Genomic DNA, 21,777 nt, shown 5'->3' with positions numbered 1-21,777 from the left:
CAGAATCCAAGACATTTGTTTTAATTAAAATAAGGTATTTCAAATGGTTGGCAAATAAAAATAAAGTCAGGGAACACTGCACATACAGGCATTTTTATGTTTCTCTGGGATGTTAAAAGCCAGGCTCAGACAAAGTGATCTATTTTCAGCACACTAAGCCCATCTCGGAGAGAGAAAAGTAACCTAACAAAGGCTGGACATTAGACAGTTTTTACCACCTCAGCATACTTTCCTCTGGCCAGCATTATGATGAGTCACAATAGTAGGGAGCTCAGCAATCTGGATTTCATTTTCCCAGAGCAGTAATGCCTTTAAATTAAATTAAATGCAGTCAGCTCTTTGAGATCTGTATAGGGATCATTGAATGAGTAAACTGCACCTGGTTATGTTTAAATGTGAAGTGGCTGACCCACAGTTTCATGTATATATTATTAATCTCTCTATATCTTTGTTGAGGTTTAGAGGTATAAGGGAGATCTATCTCTCTCTCTTAGAAGGGGAAAGAATAAGAGGCTAGAAGAAGACAGAAGGGAGAGAGTGGTTTCTTTTGCAAGGCAGAAAACCATGCCATAAAATAGGAAGAAGAAACAGTGCCCTTTTCTAACTTCAGCTGGTTGCCTGAGAACACACGGGTGTTTTTTTCAAAAACACCGACAAGCTGAAAAGAAATGGGGAAAAATAGGTATAGTATTTTTCAGGACTGCCATTCACTACCTGTGCTCCTGAACAGTACAACGATGCTTCTTTGCAGCGTGAAATGTTCCACTGTGTGATACAGCATATGCTGGAGGAAGACACAAGCATCACAAGGTTCCCTCCTGCTCTATGATACGCAAGCTTAATCTGTGCTGTAAAGTGGGACAAATAAATGAGCAGAAATATAGTCTTATTGCTAAAGCAGAGGACAAGGAATCAGGAGACTTGGGTGCTGTACCAGAGGGGGACGGTTAAGGCTTAATCTATTAATGTTTAAAAAGTGCTTTAAAGTTCTGAGGGAAAGTGGTATGATGTTCGTGCCAAGTATTAGAATTATAACCTGAGTGAATAGCAGGTTAAAATGTTCTCATGCTGGACAACTAAGCAAGTTTGAGAAATTTTACCCGTGCATAATTTTAGAAAAGGAAGATCTCAAAAAAAAAAAAAAGAGATGACAAAATAACCTGTTATAATGTTTAATCACTCAGGATTAAATAGTGACAGGCAATTCTCTGAATATTTGGATAAGCAAAAGTCTGGATACCTATCTAAACTCTATATATCCCTTTAGTTTCCAAACTGTGTTGGAAAATCTTTTAAGTGCCAGCTGTCGTTTGTGATTTCCAGCACTTTTGCTTCTCATCCTGATCAGAATCAGAAAATGCAGAGGAATAAGAAAAACTCATAAACAGTAATGAAATAGTTAGCCAACATTTTCTCCCACACCCCTACACACAGACTTTGACATCAGTTGGTAACACATTAACCTTAAGTAGTAGGAATTTAAATTACATTATCTAGGTGCAATTTTCTGCCATGAAGGTAACCTCTAGTTATAATTAATATTAACATCCTAATTAATTGCCACATATGTGATCCATTGTTTAAACCCTTCATATTTCACTGTTTGTAGACATAAGTTTAGACAAGCAAATGCTATGCACACCATGGCATGCATTTTTAATGTCCTGAGAGCAACCTTCCTTAAGTTGACATTCAGTGGAATTTTTTTCTCTGCTCTTAGATTAACTAATGTTAATGTTTGTTAAGTACTTTGGAGATGTAAAGATGTTAACACTTTGCTAGCTCACTAAGTTCAGGCTGTGTGTTAGTGATCAGAGACAGGGAAAATTTGAAGGAATGAAAAATTATGAGTTCTGCAGTGGCCTCTCTACACTTTTTGCTTTACTCCATAACTTTCCATACATTCTAAAATGTCTATCTTGCTATTGCAAAAATTAATATTGCATTTATAGCATCTTTCACTATCTAAGCTGTTATGCTGCTGTCTGGCTAACATCAGCTTCAGAAAACTGTCTCCAGTTAAACAATGACAGCTGCAAAGGTAGGAACTCAACCTCTTCCCCCGTTCCTTCTCATGTATGAAATGTGAACATCAAAACCTCCAAGGATCGTTTACAGAAGCATAGAACATTGTCTGTTCTAGGATATGCTTAACATTCAGCGGGGGTCAAGGCACATTTAAAATACCCTAAGAACTTAAGCCACAATCAGGAACTAAACTCAAAGGACTCCAAAATGGGCATGCTGTTATGCGGCTAAAACAGTGTTTGTATGCACACATATCTTGGCCATTAGCAGTTCTGTGTAGTCCACACACAACAGAAGTTATTCCTGCCAGAAGTAATATTCTGCATGCAGGGGTTAGGGAAGCAGGGGGAGGTCCATTAGAGCCTTTGCAGTTCAGGACGTTTCATAGCTGCCAAGATTTATGCAAATTATGTATAAAAATACATATTCTTTAAATAGTTTGTATGTTTGCAAATTTACATATGATCATAAACTACAGGTTAACAGCAATATACCTTGCACCAAACAGTGGTGGGGGTAGAACACAGAGCTGTACCAAATCTGACAGCGGTGGCAAGTGGGTGTGTACTGAAGGGTGTCTGGAGTGTATGTGGGTACATTCAAAGTCAGGGCAGCTGGGTTTGTGGGGTGTTTGGGTGGAAGATAAAGATGGTGGGGAGCTGTGGTAGCGGTTGTGAGGGTGGAGATGGTTGGGGAAGCTGGGTGGCACCTAAGGGAAGTTGTTTTGTGGAGGTAACTGGGAGCTGAGGGAAGCTGTAACGTAGCTAAGAGAGGCTGGGTTTGCAGGTGTATCCAGGAGAGAAAGATGGGAGCAAACTCAGTGGTTGGAGGGGGCTGGGGGTAGAGGTTGGGGTGGGAAGGGAGAAGCTAGGAACAGTTGGGATTATGGGGGTTTCCAGGAGATAGTTGGATAACCTGGGGGAAGAGCTGGGTTTGTGATGGTGTCCAAGGGGTGACTGGGGGCTGGGGAAAGCTGGAGGGGGTAGCTAGCTTTGTGGAGGTGTCCAAAGGGGTACATGGGAAAGCTTGGGAGAGAAGCTGGGGACATTTGGGTTTGGGAGGGTGATCAAGAGGGCAGCTAAGTGGCTGAGTGGCAGCTGATGTGATGGATCTGGAGCAGCTATGTAATAACTGATGAATCGTAGGACTGGAAGGGACCTCAAGAGGTCAACTAGTCCAGTCCCCTGCATGCATGGCAGGACTAAGTATTATCTAGACCATTCCTGGCAGGTGTTTGTCTAACCTGCTCTTAAAAATCTTCAATGATGGAGATTCCACAACCTCCCTAGGTAGTCTATTCCAGTGCTCAATTGTAATATATGTGGACCTGGTTACTGAGATATTTACTATATGACTGGGCTGGCACAAGAAGAAAGAAGTTAATCTGGGCTATAGATGGGCTGAAAATCACTCTGTCCCTCAACAGCTGCTGGATATGTCAAGTCAGGAGGGAAAGCCTTCCGGATAGATAGAACAATCAGGAGGGAAAAAGGAGATGAGAGAGGTCGCAGCCTTCTGTGAACTGGCTGCCCTGACAACGGAAGGATGTCTCTCGGACAAAACTAGAGACTAGAGACCTAAGAATTGAAGTTGGCCTGGAAGAGAGAGGATGAGCAGTAGATCTTCACTGAGGGGAAGGGAAGCTTAAAAAGCAGACTGTTCTCTGCTCAATATGTGGGAAGACTGGTTGGTTTCCCTGAGCCCACAAGATGTTAGAGAGCCTGGTGAGCAGGAGAGAAATTCCAACCTCTCTTGAGGGGAATAGTAAGCTTGGGAATGGAATAGAGCAGCGATACTCAGACCTCAGTGGTTCAGGAGCCAAATTAGTGATCAACATTACCCAAAAGAGCCACAGTAGTGTGAATTCATTGTTTCATTTTCTAAATTATATACTCATTTAAACAGTATAACAGGAAATATTAAATTACATATATATTTATATATATAAATAATTCTCACAGCAAAATGGCTGACCAAGTATTATTATATCCACTACAATTGGTTACTAACATAGTAAAAGCATCCAGATGGGTTAATAGCTTAGATTGGTTAATAATTAAATCACCCAGTGTTTTAATGTCATGTGCCGCAAAGAGCTGCAGGAGACTATTAAAGAGCCACTTGCAGCTCGCGAGCCTCAGTCTGTGTATCACTGGAATAGAGGATTGGTAGGTTGTTCGTTGAACTCTTTGGTAGTGATCCCTGTCTTTACCTGGCATTGGCATTTTGTTCATTCTTTGGATTACTGTTTTCTTAAAGGTGTTTATTTCCTAGCCCTATCCCAAGGTGGGTTTTCCTTCTGTCCCTTCCTGTGATCAATTGGGACTATCCTGATGGGATTCCTGTACAGTTCTCCAAAGTAGGACTTCAGCCCTTGGACTGAAGGATACTGAGTTTTCTTAGATTCTTGGATACTTAGAGTTTTCCCCTTTTCATTTTCTGAGTCTCTACCTCCTCATATGAATCACTAGTAATAGAGGATTGGTACATGGCTCATTTTAAAAACTTCTGCTTGCATGAATGATTTGTTATCAGCAGTCAAAGAACCAAGGAGAGAACCAGGCAGATTCTATCTGCTATAACCCTGTAGCACCATTTTGGATGAGAAAAGGGAAAAGACTTCAATTTATAGTGAACACGGGATCCAGTGATTTAACTCAAGCAAAGAGAACCTGTTTATCTCTATAATAGGATGCAAACTGTTCAGCAGAGAAGCCATTTATTACACAGCAGGTAATTAAACAATGTTAGAATTAATTTGCTACCCGGGGCCTTAGCAACTTCAGTACACACACTAAATATGGTTTCTATAGCCATATATTAAACTTATGGTTACAGGATGCCACACTGATGCATAAAGCAGGAGCATAACAGAGTAGGCATACTGGGGAAAGCTGGAAGACTCAAATGCCATACAAAGCTAATTTTTAGGACAGGTACTCAGATCTGATGATGATATACAAAGTACAAGATAGATGTTTATACTGTTAACATTAAATGTGGCATATGAATCTAGCTTTTTGATTAGATTCAGTAGGATTTTCCCATGAACAGCTGTCTTCATTATGCAGGAAAAAAGGCTTCTGCTGTTTAGACTTCCTTGTAAACTGACTCAAGAGCCATTTCTAAATAACTGTGTTTATGAACTTCGCGTCATGCTATTACACCATGGAAAGAAAACAAGCCAGACATTGTTCTTCCTATATAGAGTCACGGCAGGGTCTTTGTATCCCTGATTTTGCCTACATAAATACACAGTCATCTCTGGTTTTGCCCTCCCTTCCCTTTCTTGTAAAATCTGGCATTTTTAGCCAACCAACTGTTAGCCAAAGAAGACTAGACTGGAGTATGTCTGATCCTGTCATTGCCACTTCTTACTGAACTAGAGTGCCCGCCATTGAGTAATGAGAGGGTCTCAATCTGTGTACAGATTAAATGTACAGTATATCCAAAATTAAAAAAAACATAGTAAGAAAACCAAAATGTGTCACTTTTCCTTCAGAACTCTTGGGTGAATACCGTCAGGTCCTGGTGACTTATTACTGTTTAGTTTATCAATTGTTCCAAAACCACCTCCTAATGACACCTCAATCTGGGACAGTTCCTCAGATTTGTCACCTAAAAAGAATGTCTCGGGTTTGGGATTCTCCCTCACATCCTCAGCTGCATTCTTTTTAGGTGACAAATCTGAGGAACTGTCCCAGATTGAGGTGTCATTAGGAGGTGGTTTTGGAACAATTGATAAACTGAACAGTAATAAGTCACCAGGACCTGACGGTATTCACCCAAGAGTTCTGAAGGAACTCAAATGTGAAATTGCAGAACTACTAACTGTAGTTTGTAACCTATCATTTAAATCAGCTTCTGTTCCAAATGACTAGAGGATAGCTAATGTGATGCCAATTTTTTAAAAGGGCTCCAGAGTTGACCCTGGAAATTACAGGCCGGTAAGCCTGACTTCAGTACCGGGCAAACTGGTTGAAACTATAGTAAAGAACAAAATTAGAGATGTAGATGAACATAATTTGTTGGGGAAAGTCAACATGTTTTTTGTAAAGGGAAACCACGCCTCACCAATGTACTAGGATTCTTTGAGGGGGTCAACAAGCATGTGGACAAGGAAGATCCAGTGGCTATTGTGTATTTAGATTTTCAGAAAGCCTTTGACAATGTCCCTTACCAAAGGCCCTTAAGCAAAGTAAGCTGTCATGGGATAAGAGGAAAGGTCCTCTTATGGAGTGGTAACTGGTTAAAAGATAGGAAACAGAGTAGGAATAAATGGTCAGTTTTCAGAATGGAGAGAGGTAAATAGTGGTATCCCCTAGGGGTCTGTACTGGGCCCAGTCCTATTCAACCTATTCATAAATGATCTGGAAAAAGGGGTAAACAGTAAGGTGACAAAATGTTGCCGATGATACAAAACTATTCAAGATATTTAAGTCCCAAGCAGACTGCAAAGAGCTACAAAAGGATCTCAGAGAACTAGGTGACTGGGCAACAAAATTGCATTTATCAACATTGAATTTATCTGCCAAGTAATGCACATTTGAAAACATAATCCAAACTATACATATAAAATGATGGGGTATAAATTAGCTGTTACCATTCAAGAAACAGATCTTGGAGTCATTGTGGATAGTTCTGTGAAAACATCCACTCAATGTGCAGCGACAGTCAAAAAGGCGACCAGAACATTGGGAATCATTAACAAAAGGGATAGACAATAAAACAGAAAATATATTGCCTCTATATAAATCCTTGGTGCACCCACATCTTGAGTACTGCATTCAGATGTGGTTGCCCCCTCTCAAAAAAGATATTGGAATTGGGAAAGGTTCAGAAAAGGGCAACAAAAATGGTTATGGGTATGGAACAGCCTCCATATGAGGAGAGAATAATAAGACTGGGACTTTTCAACTTGGAAATGAGATGACTAAGGGGGGGATATGATTGAAGTCTATAAAATCATGACTGGTGTGCAGAAAGTAAATAAGTGTTGTTTACTCCTTCTCATAACACAAGAACTAGGGGTCACCAAACGAAATTATAGTAAGCCTGGGAGAAATTATAGTAAGCCTGGGAGAAGTTTGGATCTGGATCCACACTTTGCATCATTAAGGAATCCGATTAAGATGAGAGGGATAATATGTACCTGTAGTAATATTAAAAGTAGGTCCTAACTGCTTGTGGTTGTGTAAGCTCCCAATGTACATTCTGCAAAAGAAGGGTTGTCATATATTTTGTTTAAAATTCAGTTTGAGTAATTCCAGTCTGCTTACTTAAAATTTGCCCTGTAGTTGCAGTTGAATAAAATTATTCTTCACCTCCTGCCCTAAGCTGTGATGCAGTCTCGCTGTGAGCTTTTCAACAGTAACCACAATACATTTCAGTGCTGGCAACATTTCGCTGGTGGGTGATGAAATTCCTATGGACCCAGGTTCCACTGCCATTACCACTGGTGGAATTGTACTGGTGGTGAATTGTGTGTCTGAATTTTGGCAATGTAGTTGCAGCTATACAGATTTTCTTTGTATTGGGAGCGGGAGATTCAAATCCGTCTATTTTCCCAAGGCTATAGAGATCAACTGTGAAAAAGCTGTTAGTGTGATCATTAGCTTGTGTCATAAATATAAAGGGAAGGGTAAACCCCTTTGAAATCCCTCCTGGCCAGGGGAAAGCTCCTCTCACCTGTAAAGGGTTAAGAAGCTAAAGGTAACCTCGCTGCCACCTGACCAAAATGACCAATGAGGAGACAAGATACTTTCAAAAGCTGGGAGGAGGGAGAGAAACAAAGGGTCTGTGTGTCTGTCTATATTCTGTCTTGGCTGGGGATAGCCCAGAACTTTTAGTAAGTAATCTAGCTAGGTACGTGTTAGATTATGATTTCTTTAAATGGCTGAGAAAAGAACTGTGCTGAATAGAATAACTATTTCTGTCTGTGTATCTTTTTTGTAACTTAAGGTTTTGCCTAGAGGGGTTCTCTATGTTTTTGAATCTAATTACCCTGTAAGGTATCTACCATCCTGATTTTACAGGGGGGATTTCTTTATTTCTATTTACTTCTATTTTTATTAAAAGTCTTCTTGTAAGAAAACTGAATGCTTTTTCATTGTTCTCAGATCCCAGGGTTTGGGTCTGTGGTCACCTATGCAAATTGGTGAGGCTTTTTATCCAACATTTCCCAGGAAAGGGGGGGTGCAAGTGTTGGGAGGATTGTTCAGTGTTCTTAAGATCCAAGGGTCTGGGTCTGTAGTCACCTAGGCAAATTGGTGAGGCTTTTTACCAAACCTTGTCCAGGAAGTAGGGTGCAAGGTTTTGGGAAGTATTTTGGGGGGAAAGACGCGTCCAAACAGCTCTTCCCTAGTAACCAGTATTAGTTTGGTGGTGGTAGCTGCCAATCCAAGGACAAAGGGTGGAATATTTTGTACCTTGGGGAAGTTTTGACCTAAGCTGGTAAAGATAAGCTTAGGAGGTTTTTCATGTAGGTCCCCACATCTGTACCCTAGAGTTCAGAGTGGGGGAGGAACCTTGACAGCTTGGCTTTAACATTGTAATGCTATTTTCCTTGTGCGGTCTTATTCTGTTTCTCTGTCTTTAAAAGCTTTATGACAAGGGTGGGGAGGCTAACAAATTTCATTTCAGATCTGTGCAGTAGTGAAGTGTTTTAAATAATGAGAACACATGTACTACTATAATCAATCAACTAAGAAGTAGAATGTTAAGCAGATGATTCTATTTTTGGATTTACGTGAGACAGCCTTTTGACTACATTTTAGTTGTAAAGGCATTTTTGTCAATTGGCATTATGTTAGTGAGTGAAATATAATTCTGAGTAGCATTTTAGGAAATTACTTTAATATAGAGATGCTGACTACATTTCCAGCTATCTGTGAATATAAACAGGACATGAAGAGGAATTTAATATCTGAAGATTTTTCCTAGCTCATTAAGAAAATTGTATATGAGAGCTCTGTATTGAAAATAAGATTGAGCAGCTGAATTAGCTGCATTTTTGTGATTTCACTAAAGTCTGTTGTTTTCATAACAATAATTTGATCATTGTTACACCTTACTCCAGTCATTTCCTTCCAGAAATAAGTGCAATGGGCCATACTGGGAGCTGGTGTAAAGAGGCAGTAATCCACTGAAGCCTGAATTGGGCCTCTGAGGTCTTTACAATGCTTATATTTTACCATCCATCAAAGATACTATTGTGCTTCAGAAAACAGGCTAGACTGCTTTCAGTTTAGAAATACCACGGCTTGTGTTAGGTCAGTATGTTTCCTTTGGAGATGAAGTGAAGGGTGAGATTTCCTTATTATGATGAAGACTGTAAATGTGGAGGAGAAAAGCACTCAGCTAGCAAACAGCTGAGTTACAAATACACATCTTAATCTGAGCCCTAAACGTCAGGCTAGCTAATGGAGACTTCAGCGGTTTTACAAAACAATCTAGCTGCAACTTGTTTAGCTTGAGGCCTGTGCTACTGAATAAGGAGAGCACATGGTATACTTCAGATCAGAGGATAGCATGATACATTAGATTAGATTGCTAGATGCTGTAGTGGAATAACCTCTTGAAGTGCATCATGTGAGCTGCTGAGAACAGAATTTTTTTAAATTTATTTTCAATAATTCTTGTTTCGCCTCATTCTGTCCTTACTAGATGTTCTCTTTTTATTGTGTTTTAATGGAGAGCAATACTTATAAATTGGCTTTACAAAAATTTGTTTCCAGGCTGTTGCAGGGGAGAACCAGTCAGTGGCTTTCCTTTCTTATATACCAGATTTCCATTTCCAGGAGAGTGTACCCAGGGATGGGGAGATGAGAAGTATGTCAAAAGCCATGGCCTTGTTCCTGGAAGGTTAAGGAATAGATTACAGAAACCCACGCTGGTGCACCTATGGTTCTTGGTTTACAGAGGTCCCAGAAGCTGTAAAAAGCCAGAAGTGATATCCCTCCGTTATCAGAATATGTAGAAAGGAATAAATCATGAAGCACACAGTAATGTGCTACATTAAAAAGAAAATACTGATGGTGCTTTCAGGGAGTGGACTACTTTTCATAAGTCCAGCCAGGTGTGGAAAGATACTGTTAGTAATTGTTTGTAATATGATCATTACAAATGATGTCCTGGACAAATTCCAAGCTGGGTAAATGCATTTTGCCTGCTTTACATCCTCCTTGTAGTTTTAATTGGATATGGTGTTTTTCCTTTGTTTAATGTCCTTAAACATTGTTGTGCATTGTTAAACAGGAACTGTATTCCTCCCTAGAGCTGGTTGCATACCAGTAGTGGTAAATTTGTGTATGAGTTTATGAAGTCAGGGGCAGCAGAATCTAATGACCCAGGAGCAGGAAGCTATGAATTCCAGAGTGCTAGTCCATGCTCTGATATTAGCTCATTTTGTGGCCATTGGTAAATCTCTGAGGGACAATGGGTGACCTGTTCCTGTGGCGATGTGCATGGTGCGGAGGAATGAGAGCATGAGGAGCCAGGCACAATTGCAGTCTTTGAACTTGAAGTGCTCCAGCCTAGTGATAGGTGAAGTGCTACTCTTGTGGTAGATATGACAATTTCCTGCAATATCTTTGAAAGACTTTATGGCATTAAATTTATGGATTATTGTGGGTTAGGATTGTATGTGACCTCTATATGGGGGAGATGTGACAGATGTCACACCTGGGAGTTCAAAAGACTATATTGAAAATGTGCCAGACAAGTATGGACTTTTGGGATAATAAGTGTAAAGTGAATTTCCTAGGGAGAAGTTAATGCAAATTCCTCAATTCCAGTTATGCAACCCCCCAGCATTTTGAAGCTACTCCCTAAAGAGAGGGACATTGTTTGCCGGTTACTTGTTACAGAAGGCCAAGATCAAAGGCCTGAGCTGTATAGAAGAGCAACTGATCTGCCCAGCCTTGATCCTGGATTTAAGACAGATGAACCTGTAAACTTGGGGAAAACCCAGCTGTAGCTTTTGAAGTGCTAAAATCAACCAGAGCCCTCAGCTGGAGTTGGGGGGTGACCTCAGGTAAGCATTTTAGTATGCATGTAGGTTCTTTTAATATGTTTCCTCTGTAATGCTTTTACTTTAAAATAAACATGCTTGCTCAGAATGAGCTGTGTGGTAACTTGTAACTGGCAATACACTGTTCATAGCCCTTGGAGAGAAAGCAAGCCCAGGCATTGCCCTTTTCAGTCAGTCTGGTTTGCTGAGGATATCACAGTGTAAGGCAAGGAGCTGGGCAGCTTTTAAATCCCTGGTCAGGAATAGTGCATGCAGGTGTCTGCCTAGGAGAGGTGACTGCTGGGAGTTAGAGGCCTAAAGTGGGTGCCATTGGTGGAGCACGGAGGGGAAATACAGGTACTGTTGCCATGAAACTGTGACAACTCCATCCTATAGATGACAGGAAAGTGAAGGGCCATGCTCTAGTCCCTTGCATTGGTGTTTCAAGTATTTTTTCTTACTTGAAAGCACATCTTTTTGTTAGCATGTACTCTGATCTACAAGATGTGTTGGTAAATTTAAGCTTGCCAAAAAACCAGTATGATATTACATTGTACTATTTGAGAAATCACATGGGATCATAGTAAGAGGTGGGGAAATAATTGGTTTGAGTTTGTCGGCAATTTAAAAAAAAAGTTAGAAAATTTTTGGCAAACTGAAAAGAAAAAATATTGTTTCATTTTGATTTGGAGCATTTAATGTTTTTGATTTAAAAAAAATAAAGTTAGTTGTTTCAAATTGAACAAAATGTTTTGTTTCAAAAATGTCAAAATGAAACATGTAGTTTTTTCAGAATTGTCTTGGTTTCTTTTTCCAAAAATGAAAAATTCACCAAAAAATGTTTTGTCAAAAAGTTTTACCCATTTCTAATCATAATGCAGACACAGATGGGGTTAGAGGAGAGGCAGACCCTCCAGCCTTAACTTAATCTATTGTCTTTTGAGTGCTTAGTCACACAACTTCAACGTTCTTAGTCATAATTCCATCAGAAAACGACATTAAATTCCTAAAATGGTTTGGGATTCTTTAAGACAAAGGTATAATATACATACAATTTACTTTTTACACTATTATTACAGCAATTTCCTTTATGATATCCCTAAAAGACATACATTGTCTTAAATATAAAAATGGATTACAACCCTCCATATCATACGTTTTATAAACATGTTTTATTATTGATACCCTGCTTCCTGGCAAGGAGGTATTGTATGCCAATCTGCACTGAAGGAGTACAGCAACTATTTTTCTGAACTATACCACTGGCTATGAGTAATTGTGAGGGGACAAACCTTATAAAGATTATAACACTAAGGAAGCAACCCTTAAGGGCATATCCAAAGGGTACGGAAAGGTAAACAGGGCTATTTCTTGTAGATAGTTATCAAAGCCATGTTAAGTAAACAAGAATCTTTAACATGCTTACCTGTATAGTTAGAGAATCAACAGAGGCTAAGTGTATTTGACTGTGTTTATGTATGTCTTGTTAAAAGTTTAACAATGTAACCAGATTAGTTTGTGGATGCTAATTCCCTTTCATGTCTTTATGGCCTTACAGTATGCATGTGGATGGTTCAGTTAACCTTAAGAGCAAAGATGCAAGATACTGTAGGAACTCATAATATTATTTGCATGGTCTTCAGTTTAATTATCTATGCTATAGATAACTATATGCTATAGATAATTCCCACCTTTTCATATGCTGTGTATTTATACCTCCCTACTGTATGTTCCACTCCATAAATCTAATGAAGTGGGATTTAGCCCACGAAAGTTTATGCCCAAATACATTTGTTAGTCTCCAAGGTGCCACAAGGACTCCTTGTTGTTTTTGCTGATACAGACCAACACAGCTACCACTCTGAAACCTATGATATAATGAACTGTATTGATTGTTTGACTGGCTAATTGCCTTGTATTAATGAATGCAACTAGTTTACCTGTGTATGCAAAGGAAATAGAAGATTAGTTTCAAAACAACAATCTGCACTGCCTATTCTTCACCTGGGAAGGTCCTACTGTGACAATTGCTGTCAAGAGGCTAATCAGCTTTCTAGAGGACTATAAAGAAAAGTCCCAGGCCTGATCCTTTTTATCTCAGATCTGCTTAAACTTTAACAGGGAAGGTCTAAGCCTTAAAGTCTGAGGTCTCCAGGTTTACCCTGGATTACTCTGGAATTCTCCTGGAAGAACCTGAGCAGACTCTACAGCTGGACTGCTCCCTGGACTATAAACTGGAATCAACTGATAAGAAAGACTTTTACAAATCAGCAGAGTCACCTTCTCTGCTATGACACTGACCTAAGGACTTTATGCATATCTGTTTGTATATTGATCTTTTAACCACAGCAACTCTTTTTTTATTATTAAACCTTTAGTCTTTTAGTTATTAAAGGACCATCTGCGTGATTATTGGGTAAGATCTGAGACTCATATTGACCTGGTGATTAGAGTCCAGTCTTTTGGGACTGGCGAACCTCACATATGGAAAATCAGGTTTTCAATAACCTCTCATTAAATTAGACTTGGCAGCCCAGAGAGGGGCAAAGTCTGGGTTGCTTAAAGGGGACTGTATTTGGCTTCTTAGTAGTCAGCGTGGTATTACAGAAATTGTTTGGTTACTGGCTTGGTGAACCTAATTATAGAATAAACCATTTTGGGATTTCTCTGTCCTATTCCTTGCAGTCTGCCCTTAATATACCATTCTCAGCATTGCCTATCCAGCTACCAGGTCACATAAAATAGGAAATTGCAAGAAAATGGGCTATATTCCCAACAGCTGTAGGAGGAGGCTCTAGAGAGGCAGGATGATCTAGTGGCTAGAGCACTAGCCTAGGACTTGGAAGATCAACATTCAAGTCCCTGCTGGGCCACAGATTTCCTGCATTTCACTTAGCATCTCTATGACTCAGTTTCTCACCCATAGAATGGGGATAAGGAGTACTTCCCTACATCACAGCTGTGTCACGAGGGTAAATACACTGAAGATTGTGAGGTGCTCAGATGCTAGAGAACCTCACTATATCTATCATAGTACCTAAAAGAGATATATAGGTATAGTATAAGAAAAATGGGTTATGTTTTTGAAATGATGTACATGGGAGGAAGACAAATCCTATTAACATGTAATGGAATTAGAATTAATACTGTTCTTCGCATGGTTTTGAAAATGGCTAAATGAAATGGAAAGTGATTTTGTACTGAAGTACATCACAGATAATGAGAGATGACTAAGTATGATCTTGACAAGGAAGTTTCAGTATCTATCTATCTTTCTATCTATCACTGTGTGCAATTCCTTCTCTCTCAGAGCACTGAAGGTTAGGAACTGTTTATTGAGAGAGAAGGAATGATGGTCAGGAAACCAGTTATTTTATTCTATATTAAAGATGCCATTATATCTTTAACTTTCAAATGGACAGCCCCCAATGACAGACAGAAGGGATGTGGGTTTAATGTATCACATGGATAGCATCTTTAATGGTACAGCACAACCAGTATTTCATTATTTTGTCAGCAATGGGTAGAATCCCAAGTCTGTGTAGTCTTAAGCCTACAGCCTTCTTCTCCAGAGAATTTTACCAGCTGAGGCCACAAAATATCCCAACAGGTGGACTAAAGCCTCATTTAAGACTCGTGAATGAAAATGTTGGCCAAATTTTTTTTCAGTGCAACATTCACTATCAGCTGCAAGTGCTTATTCACCAAATAAAACCCCATTGGAACAGATCTTGCTGTGTACTGTGACTTTCTTCTTCAGAAGAATCAGTGGATAGTAGATACCTGTTCCAACCTGATATGATCTTATTACAAGGCCAAGGGGTACATATTTCAGTAGAACATTTCAAGATGTGGCAAGATGATATTCTTAGATTGAGAAGGAAGTGTCAGTCATTTGTATGCATTAGTGATGCATTTTGCTACTGCTTGAATGAAATTATTTAAATGATATATACTAACATACTAAGAACCTTAAGAAATCTCATATTTACTACAGGTTGATGTTAACATTTCAGCATTAGTGATTCAAAGTATTGTTCCAGACCATCAAATGCAGCAGATAAGATATTGTGCCTTCGCTCAAGCACAAAATATAAAGCCAAGTTTCATTGCATATACTATTTGCAACACACAGGACTGTGAAAAAGATAAGTACATTGAAAGACACAGGGCTAAATTCAGAAGTGAACCAATTGGTGGTATAATTATATGGAGGTGTGAATGTGAGCTGATGTCACTTTCACACTGAGGGGGGCCAAAAAACAAGGCTGTAATACAGGGATAGCAACCATCAGGAGGATGTATTGACATGTAAAGTACGTAGACCAGCATTTGTATCTCCTCTGAATTTTGCCCACACAGAGCAGCAGTAAGCAAATATCTATGTTACAAGAGTACGTAGCTCATAAGATGCATCTACTTCCAACAATGGCAGATCAGGGAAGATGGTGCATGTGCTCCTCCCTTGCCAAAGGCTTGACCCAAATCTCAGTGAAGTCAATCACATCTGCAAAGGGCCTGATTGATCTTCATGCACCTCACAATGCAAAGGGTCAGTCCAGTCTGATGTTTCATTTTTCTCTCCTGACAGAGAAAATGGCAGATACTGATCCCTGCTCCTTTGTGCTCATCCACTAGGATAGGCTACTGGGGCTTGTTCCCTGGAGTTATGTTGCTGATGCCTTGAAGTCCCCAAGGGAAATGAAGGCTGTAAAGTTTGAGGCCCTGGAGCAGCTACCCCATATGGACCTTTCCTTGGCAAATGGAAGCATTGCACTGTTAACTTAATAGCTGTAAATAGTATATAGACTTGTTATAAAAGGAAGCTTGTTTTTTTCTGACTCTGTAAATCCCGCCCTGACACTTGTTCCATGCAGGTGCCGTCCCTGGAATTCAGTGCAGGTTCACCTGAAACGTGACCCAAGTTCAGGAGCCTTGGTGAACCGGATCCAACGTTTGAGTTGGTAATGATATCGCAAACCAAAATCAACTGCTCTTTGCTTCAAGTTTCCGCATAAAAGTTTTTCAAAAGGATGTTCACTGGACAGCATAAACCATTGCAGCTGAACCTTTGTAATTTGTTACATCATCAGTCCACCCTGGGCTGAACAGCAGCTTTTTCATGTTTATTGACCCATGAATGAAATTAACACCCTATTTCAGGGGTGACGCTAGGGAGGGGCATGAATGGTCACATGACCCTCCCCAGACACGGGGGAGGGCACATTCCAGAGGGGGCTGGTGGGAAGCTGTCCCTGTCTTGTCCCACCCACCAGCTGTGCTCAGGTACATGCCTGCCTGCTTGAGCTCGCTGGAGTCATTCTGCCTGCCGCTGCCAGTGAGTAAGAAGGGGGGCTTCTTTTTTGCGGTCACGGGAAAAATAGTAGGGCTCAGGGGAGGGAGGAAGGGAAGCAGGGAGGAACGGGGGGCCGCTGGGGGAAAATCATGGGGGGGACGGGGAGGCAGCATAGGCCAGGGCTGGGAATCTGGTGGGGGCAGGGGGTGCGCAAGGAAGGAGCCATGTGACTGGCCTGGATGCTCCCTGGATGGGGGAGTGGCAGGGTGAGGCAAAACCCATGGGGGATTTATGTGGGAGAGAGGTTTCTTGGCCTGGGTTCCTCCGGCCACAGAATAAGATAGACAGAAATCCCTGATGTTCTTTTAGCAATGCACAGGATTCCTTTAAAGCCATAAGGGTAGGAAACAGGTATTTTTCTTTAAAGACCCTGCCTGAGTTCCAAATGCTGAATACGTGCAGAATCAGACCATTTTTCATGAAAGGAAACCAAACTTCTCCTATGATCTGGGCCAGCCTACTAGTAGCTGGTGAGCACTTAAAACTCCAGTGCATCCTCCAAATGTTTGTTGTGTGTTGATATGAAATTCAAAGGAGGGGCAGGATGGTCTTGTGGTTTTGGCTTCTCTTTATAAGACCTAAATATTATTATTTTGCCACAGACTTCCTTTATGCAAGTCGCTTAATTTCTCTCTGCCTTAGTTTCCCTCTCTGTAAAATGGGGATAATTCTTAGCTAAGAAGGGCATGTGATGATGAACTTGTCTGTGAAACTTTGGAAGAACGTGCTATAGAAGGACAAAGTATTTATTAAAATATTAGGGATGAGACCTCAAAGAATGGGTGCTTAAATTAGGCACAAAGGGCATTATCTTGCATCACTGAACTCCAGGATACCATTGCCATTGATCTCAGTTGGAACAGGATCAGAGCCCTAAATCCTTACAGAGGTTCCTAAGTGGCCCAGGTTTTCAAAGCACCCATCAATTTCATTTTTGAAAAATTGGGTCATGTATTTCAGAGCCTAACTGGGGCACATATTTAAAGGGGAAAAAAAGAGTCTTCATCTGTGTGTCTGGAGGTTATTGTCTTCCTTGAGGCAACAATTATTGCTCTTTGAGCATTTAAGAAAAATCTGCAGCCAACACTTGTAGAACATTTAAGAGCAATTGTCATGCAAGGGTATGGAACTGATAACTGACATGTAAGCGATATCAAAATAACTTGGTGCAAGTTACTCATCTTCCTTGACTATGAATAAATTTTGCATTTGAGTTACTTGCAAAATTATGAAAATTTACTAATGGATGCGCAAATTCTACTAATCTGAACTGACAATATTTTAATGAAAGCAATATTTTACTTGCTTGTTTCCCCCCTAAAAAAAATTTACCATGAGTGTGTGGAGTTTTGCAAGGCAGAATCAAGTCAGACTATGGGAAATGCTTCAGGAATGAGTGCTAGTCTACACTGGCAATGCTAAATCAATTAGAGTATTGATGTGGAATACAGCTAATGTTGGTACGTTGATTACTTGTGTGAGTACTATTTGCAGTGTTTGTACAATATGGTTTCAATCTGAGGACCCAATTCTGCACTTAATGGAAGAGTAAAATCTTTAGCAAAAGCCATGAAGAAGACAGTGCTGTCTTCCACTTTTGGAAGGGATATAAACCCTTAACATGCTGTAGGGCATAAAATAACCTCTACTATTGGGGAATAGGAGTAAACTTTCCCTGGGGCACATTACACAATATCTTCTCCAGGCTTTCTTGAACCTTATTCTGAAGCATCTGGTACTAGTCACTGTTGATGACAGAATACTGTACTAGATTGACCGCTGGTCTGATCCAGTCTGGGAATTTGGCAATTCCCTTATTTCTGTATTCCTGTTATTAGAAACAAATATGACCAATTTTGGGGGTCCATCTAGATTTAAAAGTGAGGGTGTTCAGTTTATATATATTTAAAATATCCATTAAATTAACCCTATGCAATATGCATTCTCTAACCAACTTGCATATTAAAAAGAAAGCAAAATAAAAAAAATAAATAAATTTTTAGAAAACTAAGCAGCATCTGTTGTCCATCTTGTTAAACTGCCATCTTCACAATAAATCTTGAGTTGCACTGTTTATACTACTGAATGCTAGAGGCAGGGTCAGAAAAGATGGGTAAATATGCATTTATTTTGTGGATTTCTAATAGTGCACTACAGTGCTGCATTTAATTGTATGTTACCAGCTGCCTCATCATTCAGTTTATTTTTTACTTTTTCTGCAAATGAAATATTCCTTTTATTACAAGTCAAGAACTCAGGAGATAACGGGATATTCATGGTTAACAGGACGCTACATCTTTATATATAGTTCAAGTGTGTTGCTCACTTTGAGCCTTTTAAGGTATGGGTCCTCAAGAAGAAATAGAGGTCTATAATGTTTAACTATGGTTTGATGCACTCTTGTGTTCTGTGTATGACCGAGCCATTGAGCTTCTTTATGCTACACAGAACACTTCTGTGCACTCGAGTTCTCTTGTGCATCTAGGAATATCCCTTTCAGTCAACAGGAGGATAGACTGAACAGGAGAGTTCCTTCAGGCCCGAGCTCAGTAGAACCTCCCAGTATCTTGTTAGATCTTAAGAGCTCTAAAGAATAATTTTCAAGTCCTGGGTGGTCCATGAATGCCTGTGTCAGGGTTCCATCCCCAATCTGAACTCTGGGGTATTGATGTGGGGACCCACATGAAAGACCCCCTAAACTTATTTCCACCAGCTTAGGTTAAAAACTTCCCCCAGGCACAAATCCTTCCTTGTCCTTGGATGGTACTGCTGCCACCACCAAGTGAGCTAGGCAAAGATTTAGGAAAGGGACCACTTGGAGTTCCTGTTTCCCCAAAATATCCCCCCCAAGCCCCTTCACCCCCTTTCCTGGGGAGTTTTGAGAATCACATACCAACCAAATAGGTAAACAAGCTGAGCACAAGCCGGACACTAAAAACCAATCAGATTCTAAACAGAACTTTATTATAAAGTAAAAGAAGCACCTTTGTAAAATCAGGATGGAAGGTAGTTTTACAGGGTAATAAGATTTACCACACAGAGGATTCCCCTCTAGGCAAAACTTTAAAGTTACAAAAAAAAAAAAAACCCAAAAAACACAAGGAATAAACCTCCTTCTTAGCATAGGGAAAATTCACAAGCTAAAATAAAAGATAAGCTAACACATTTACTTGCTATTACTTACAATTTTTTTAAATCTTGGATGCTTATTTCAGGTAGGGTTTTAGGAGATGGTTTTTCCTACCCTGGTCCCTCTCTGTCCAAGAGAGAACAACAAAGAGCACAAAACAAAGCCTCCCCCCCGCAGATTTGAAAGGATCTTCTTCCCTTATTGGTCCTTTTGGTCAGGTGCCAACCAGGTTATTTGAGTTTCTTAACCCCTTACAGGTAAAGGAGGGATTTTATGCTACCCTTATCTATATGTTTATGACAGCCTGTCAGCTTTATTTTGCTCTTGTCAAAGCATCTGTTATAGGGGTACAAATATGTGGTAATTGTTCCAACTTAAAAATAAACCATACAAATTCCTCCTCCTCCTCACAGCAGGGAGTATCTTTGCAGACATTTTTCCATCAGATGCTCTTTTTAGGTGTTTCTATATCTGAGGGCAAACACAATTTCCCATATAGGGAGAGATAGGAATAAATTACTTGTGTCTCCTGCTTGCAATATGGACTAGACCACTTGCAGCGATTCTGGAAACATACTTTCTCCTGGGGTCTTTCTGCAGTACAAACTGCTTGATTGATAATGATTTGTCAAGTTTCCAGTCTATATGAAAGATGTAAGGTTAGCTGTAGAGTAATATTTCCTGAAAGCAGGATTGCAAAAAAGTGCTTATACTTTTTATTAAGATGGCCACCATCCAAGTCCTACTTTACACCAGGCCTGTGACAGTCTGTCTGGAATTCCCTATGAGTCTAGGAGTCCTGCATTCCTCTCCAGGTGAGCAGAAATGTAGGATCACGGCTAAAGGCACAATGTCAACTTGAAAAAAAAAAATCACGTCTGTCTGAAAACTTTGTACCTACTATAGTGACAAGCTAACAAGTAAGATTACGAAAACCAAAAGAGTTTAGGGTGTGTGGGAAGGGGGGGGGGGCGAGAAAGAGGGAGGAAAGTGTCTCCTCTCCTTTTTTTCAGTTTATTTTATGTATTGATGGCACTTTGTGTATAGTCAGTTTCACAGTGTCCTTGTAAGGTCTGTTAGGGCTAAATTTGGGCTGTGCTGCAAGCACCACGTATGGAGCAATGCAATACCATCATAACCTTTAAATTGTGCCTCTTTACGATCAGCAGTTACTAGTCACCTATGCCCTCTGTTTTATTCCAACTCAAAACACGAAATGCATTCATATATTTAATGATCTAAGGTTCATTACAGTAAACGGTGAAAGTTCATTTTCTGAACTGCTTTTCCATTAATTTATTTTTTGCTGCCATTTAGTTTATTACAATTCTGCTGCCATGTGAGACTAACAGATAAGAACCTACATTTACAGCTCAGCAAAGCAAAGCTACAGGGATATTGGTTCAGAATAGAACTCTGCCGATTTACTGCAAAGGTTTATATTCTATAGTACATATCGTGGGTTACTATCCTTCAAACTGGGTAACAAAATAGGAATTAGTACTAATCAGAGAAAAGAGAATTTCACTTTCACATTTTCTGTATATTTACATGTAGGATTTTGAATGATCAAGTGCAGCCACAGTAGGCAACAGTATAGTGCAAAGAGGAAAAGCTTAATGTTCCAATGCCAAGCACAGTCAGCCTCTAGTTTGGAAAGCCATTTGAAGAAATCTAATATGTCCTGAGTTCCTATTTATCTTGCACCCTTGGTACATCTTTGCAGCACATACAAGTGTTCTTCATTACCCCATTAGGCAAAAGAAACATAAAAGCAAATGCAGACACATAAACCTGCCTAATCTCTGCTTGATATCACTCCAAATAGTCTTTCATCTCTCTACTTTCCCCATGTCTGTTGATTTGTATGCTGCTAGAACACCTCAAGTGCTGATGCTAATTCAGATAATGACCCTTTGTTTCAATCCCATCTGCTGTGACTGGGAACCACTAGTACTAGAAATTAGAGCTGTGTGGTAAGTGGTATTTCTAGAAAATGTTGCATTTAAAAAAAAAAAAAAACGTTCCAAATCAGAACAAAACAGGCTATGCTAAGCTGTGGCTTCCTCTCTCCCTCAAAAGGCAGGCTGCCAAAGAGCCAGAGAAGTGGGTGCACAAGCTGGTTTACTTGGTTGGTTTCCCCCTAAAGTTTCAATAGAAGCAACACGTTCATGGGAATGTTCTGATTCTGCTCAAAAAAAAAAAATTCCAATGGAAAAACAATTCCACTGGAAAGTGGTTGACCAGGTTTAT

At 39.9% G+C, this 21,777-nt stretch overlaps 1 protein-coding gene across 1 annotated transcript in view; it reads left to right on the top strand.

The window, feature by feature from the left end:
* GRXCR1 (glutaredoxin and cysteine rich domain containing 1) overlaps window positions 1-21,777 on the top strand; it is a 61,273-nt gene that overhangs the window by 18,770 nt on the left and 20,726 nt on the right. The window contains exon 2 of the mRNA XM_073340109.1: window positions 1,672-1,684. Within this exon, the coding sequence (XP_073196210.1) occupies window positions 1,672-1,684 (13 nt within the window). The remainder of the gene's footprint in view (window positions 1-1,671; window positions 1,685-21,777) is intronic.

Source organism: Lepidochelys kempii, chromosome 4 (genome assembly GCF_965140285.1).
Source record: "Lepidochelys kempii isolate rLepKem1 chromosome 4, rLepKem1.hap1, whole genome shotgun sequence".
Lineage (NCBI taxonomy): Eukaryota > Metazoa > Chordata > Testudines > Cheloniidae > Lepidochelys > Lepidochelys kempii.
Note: the sequence above shows the minus strand (reverse complement) of the source record. Positions and strands in the feature narration are given on the sequence as shown.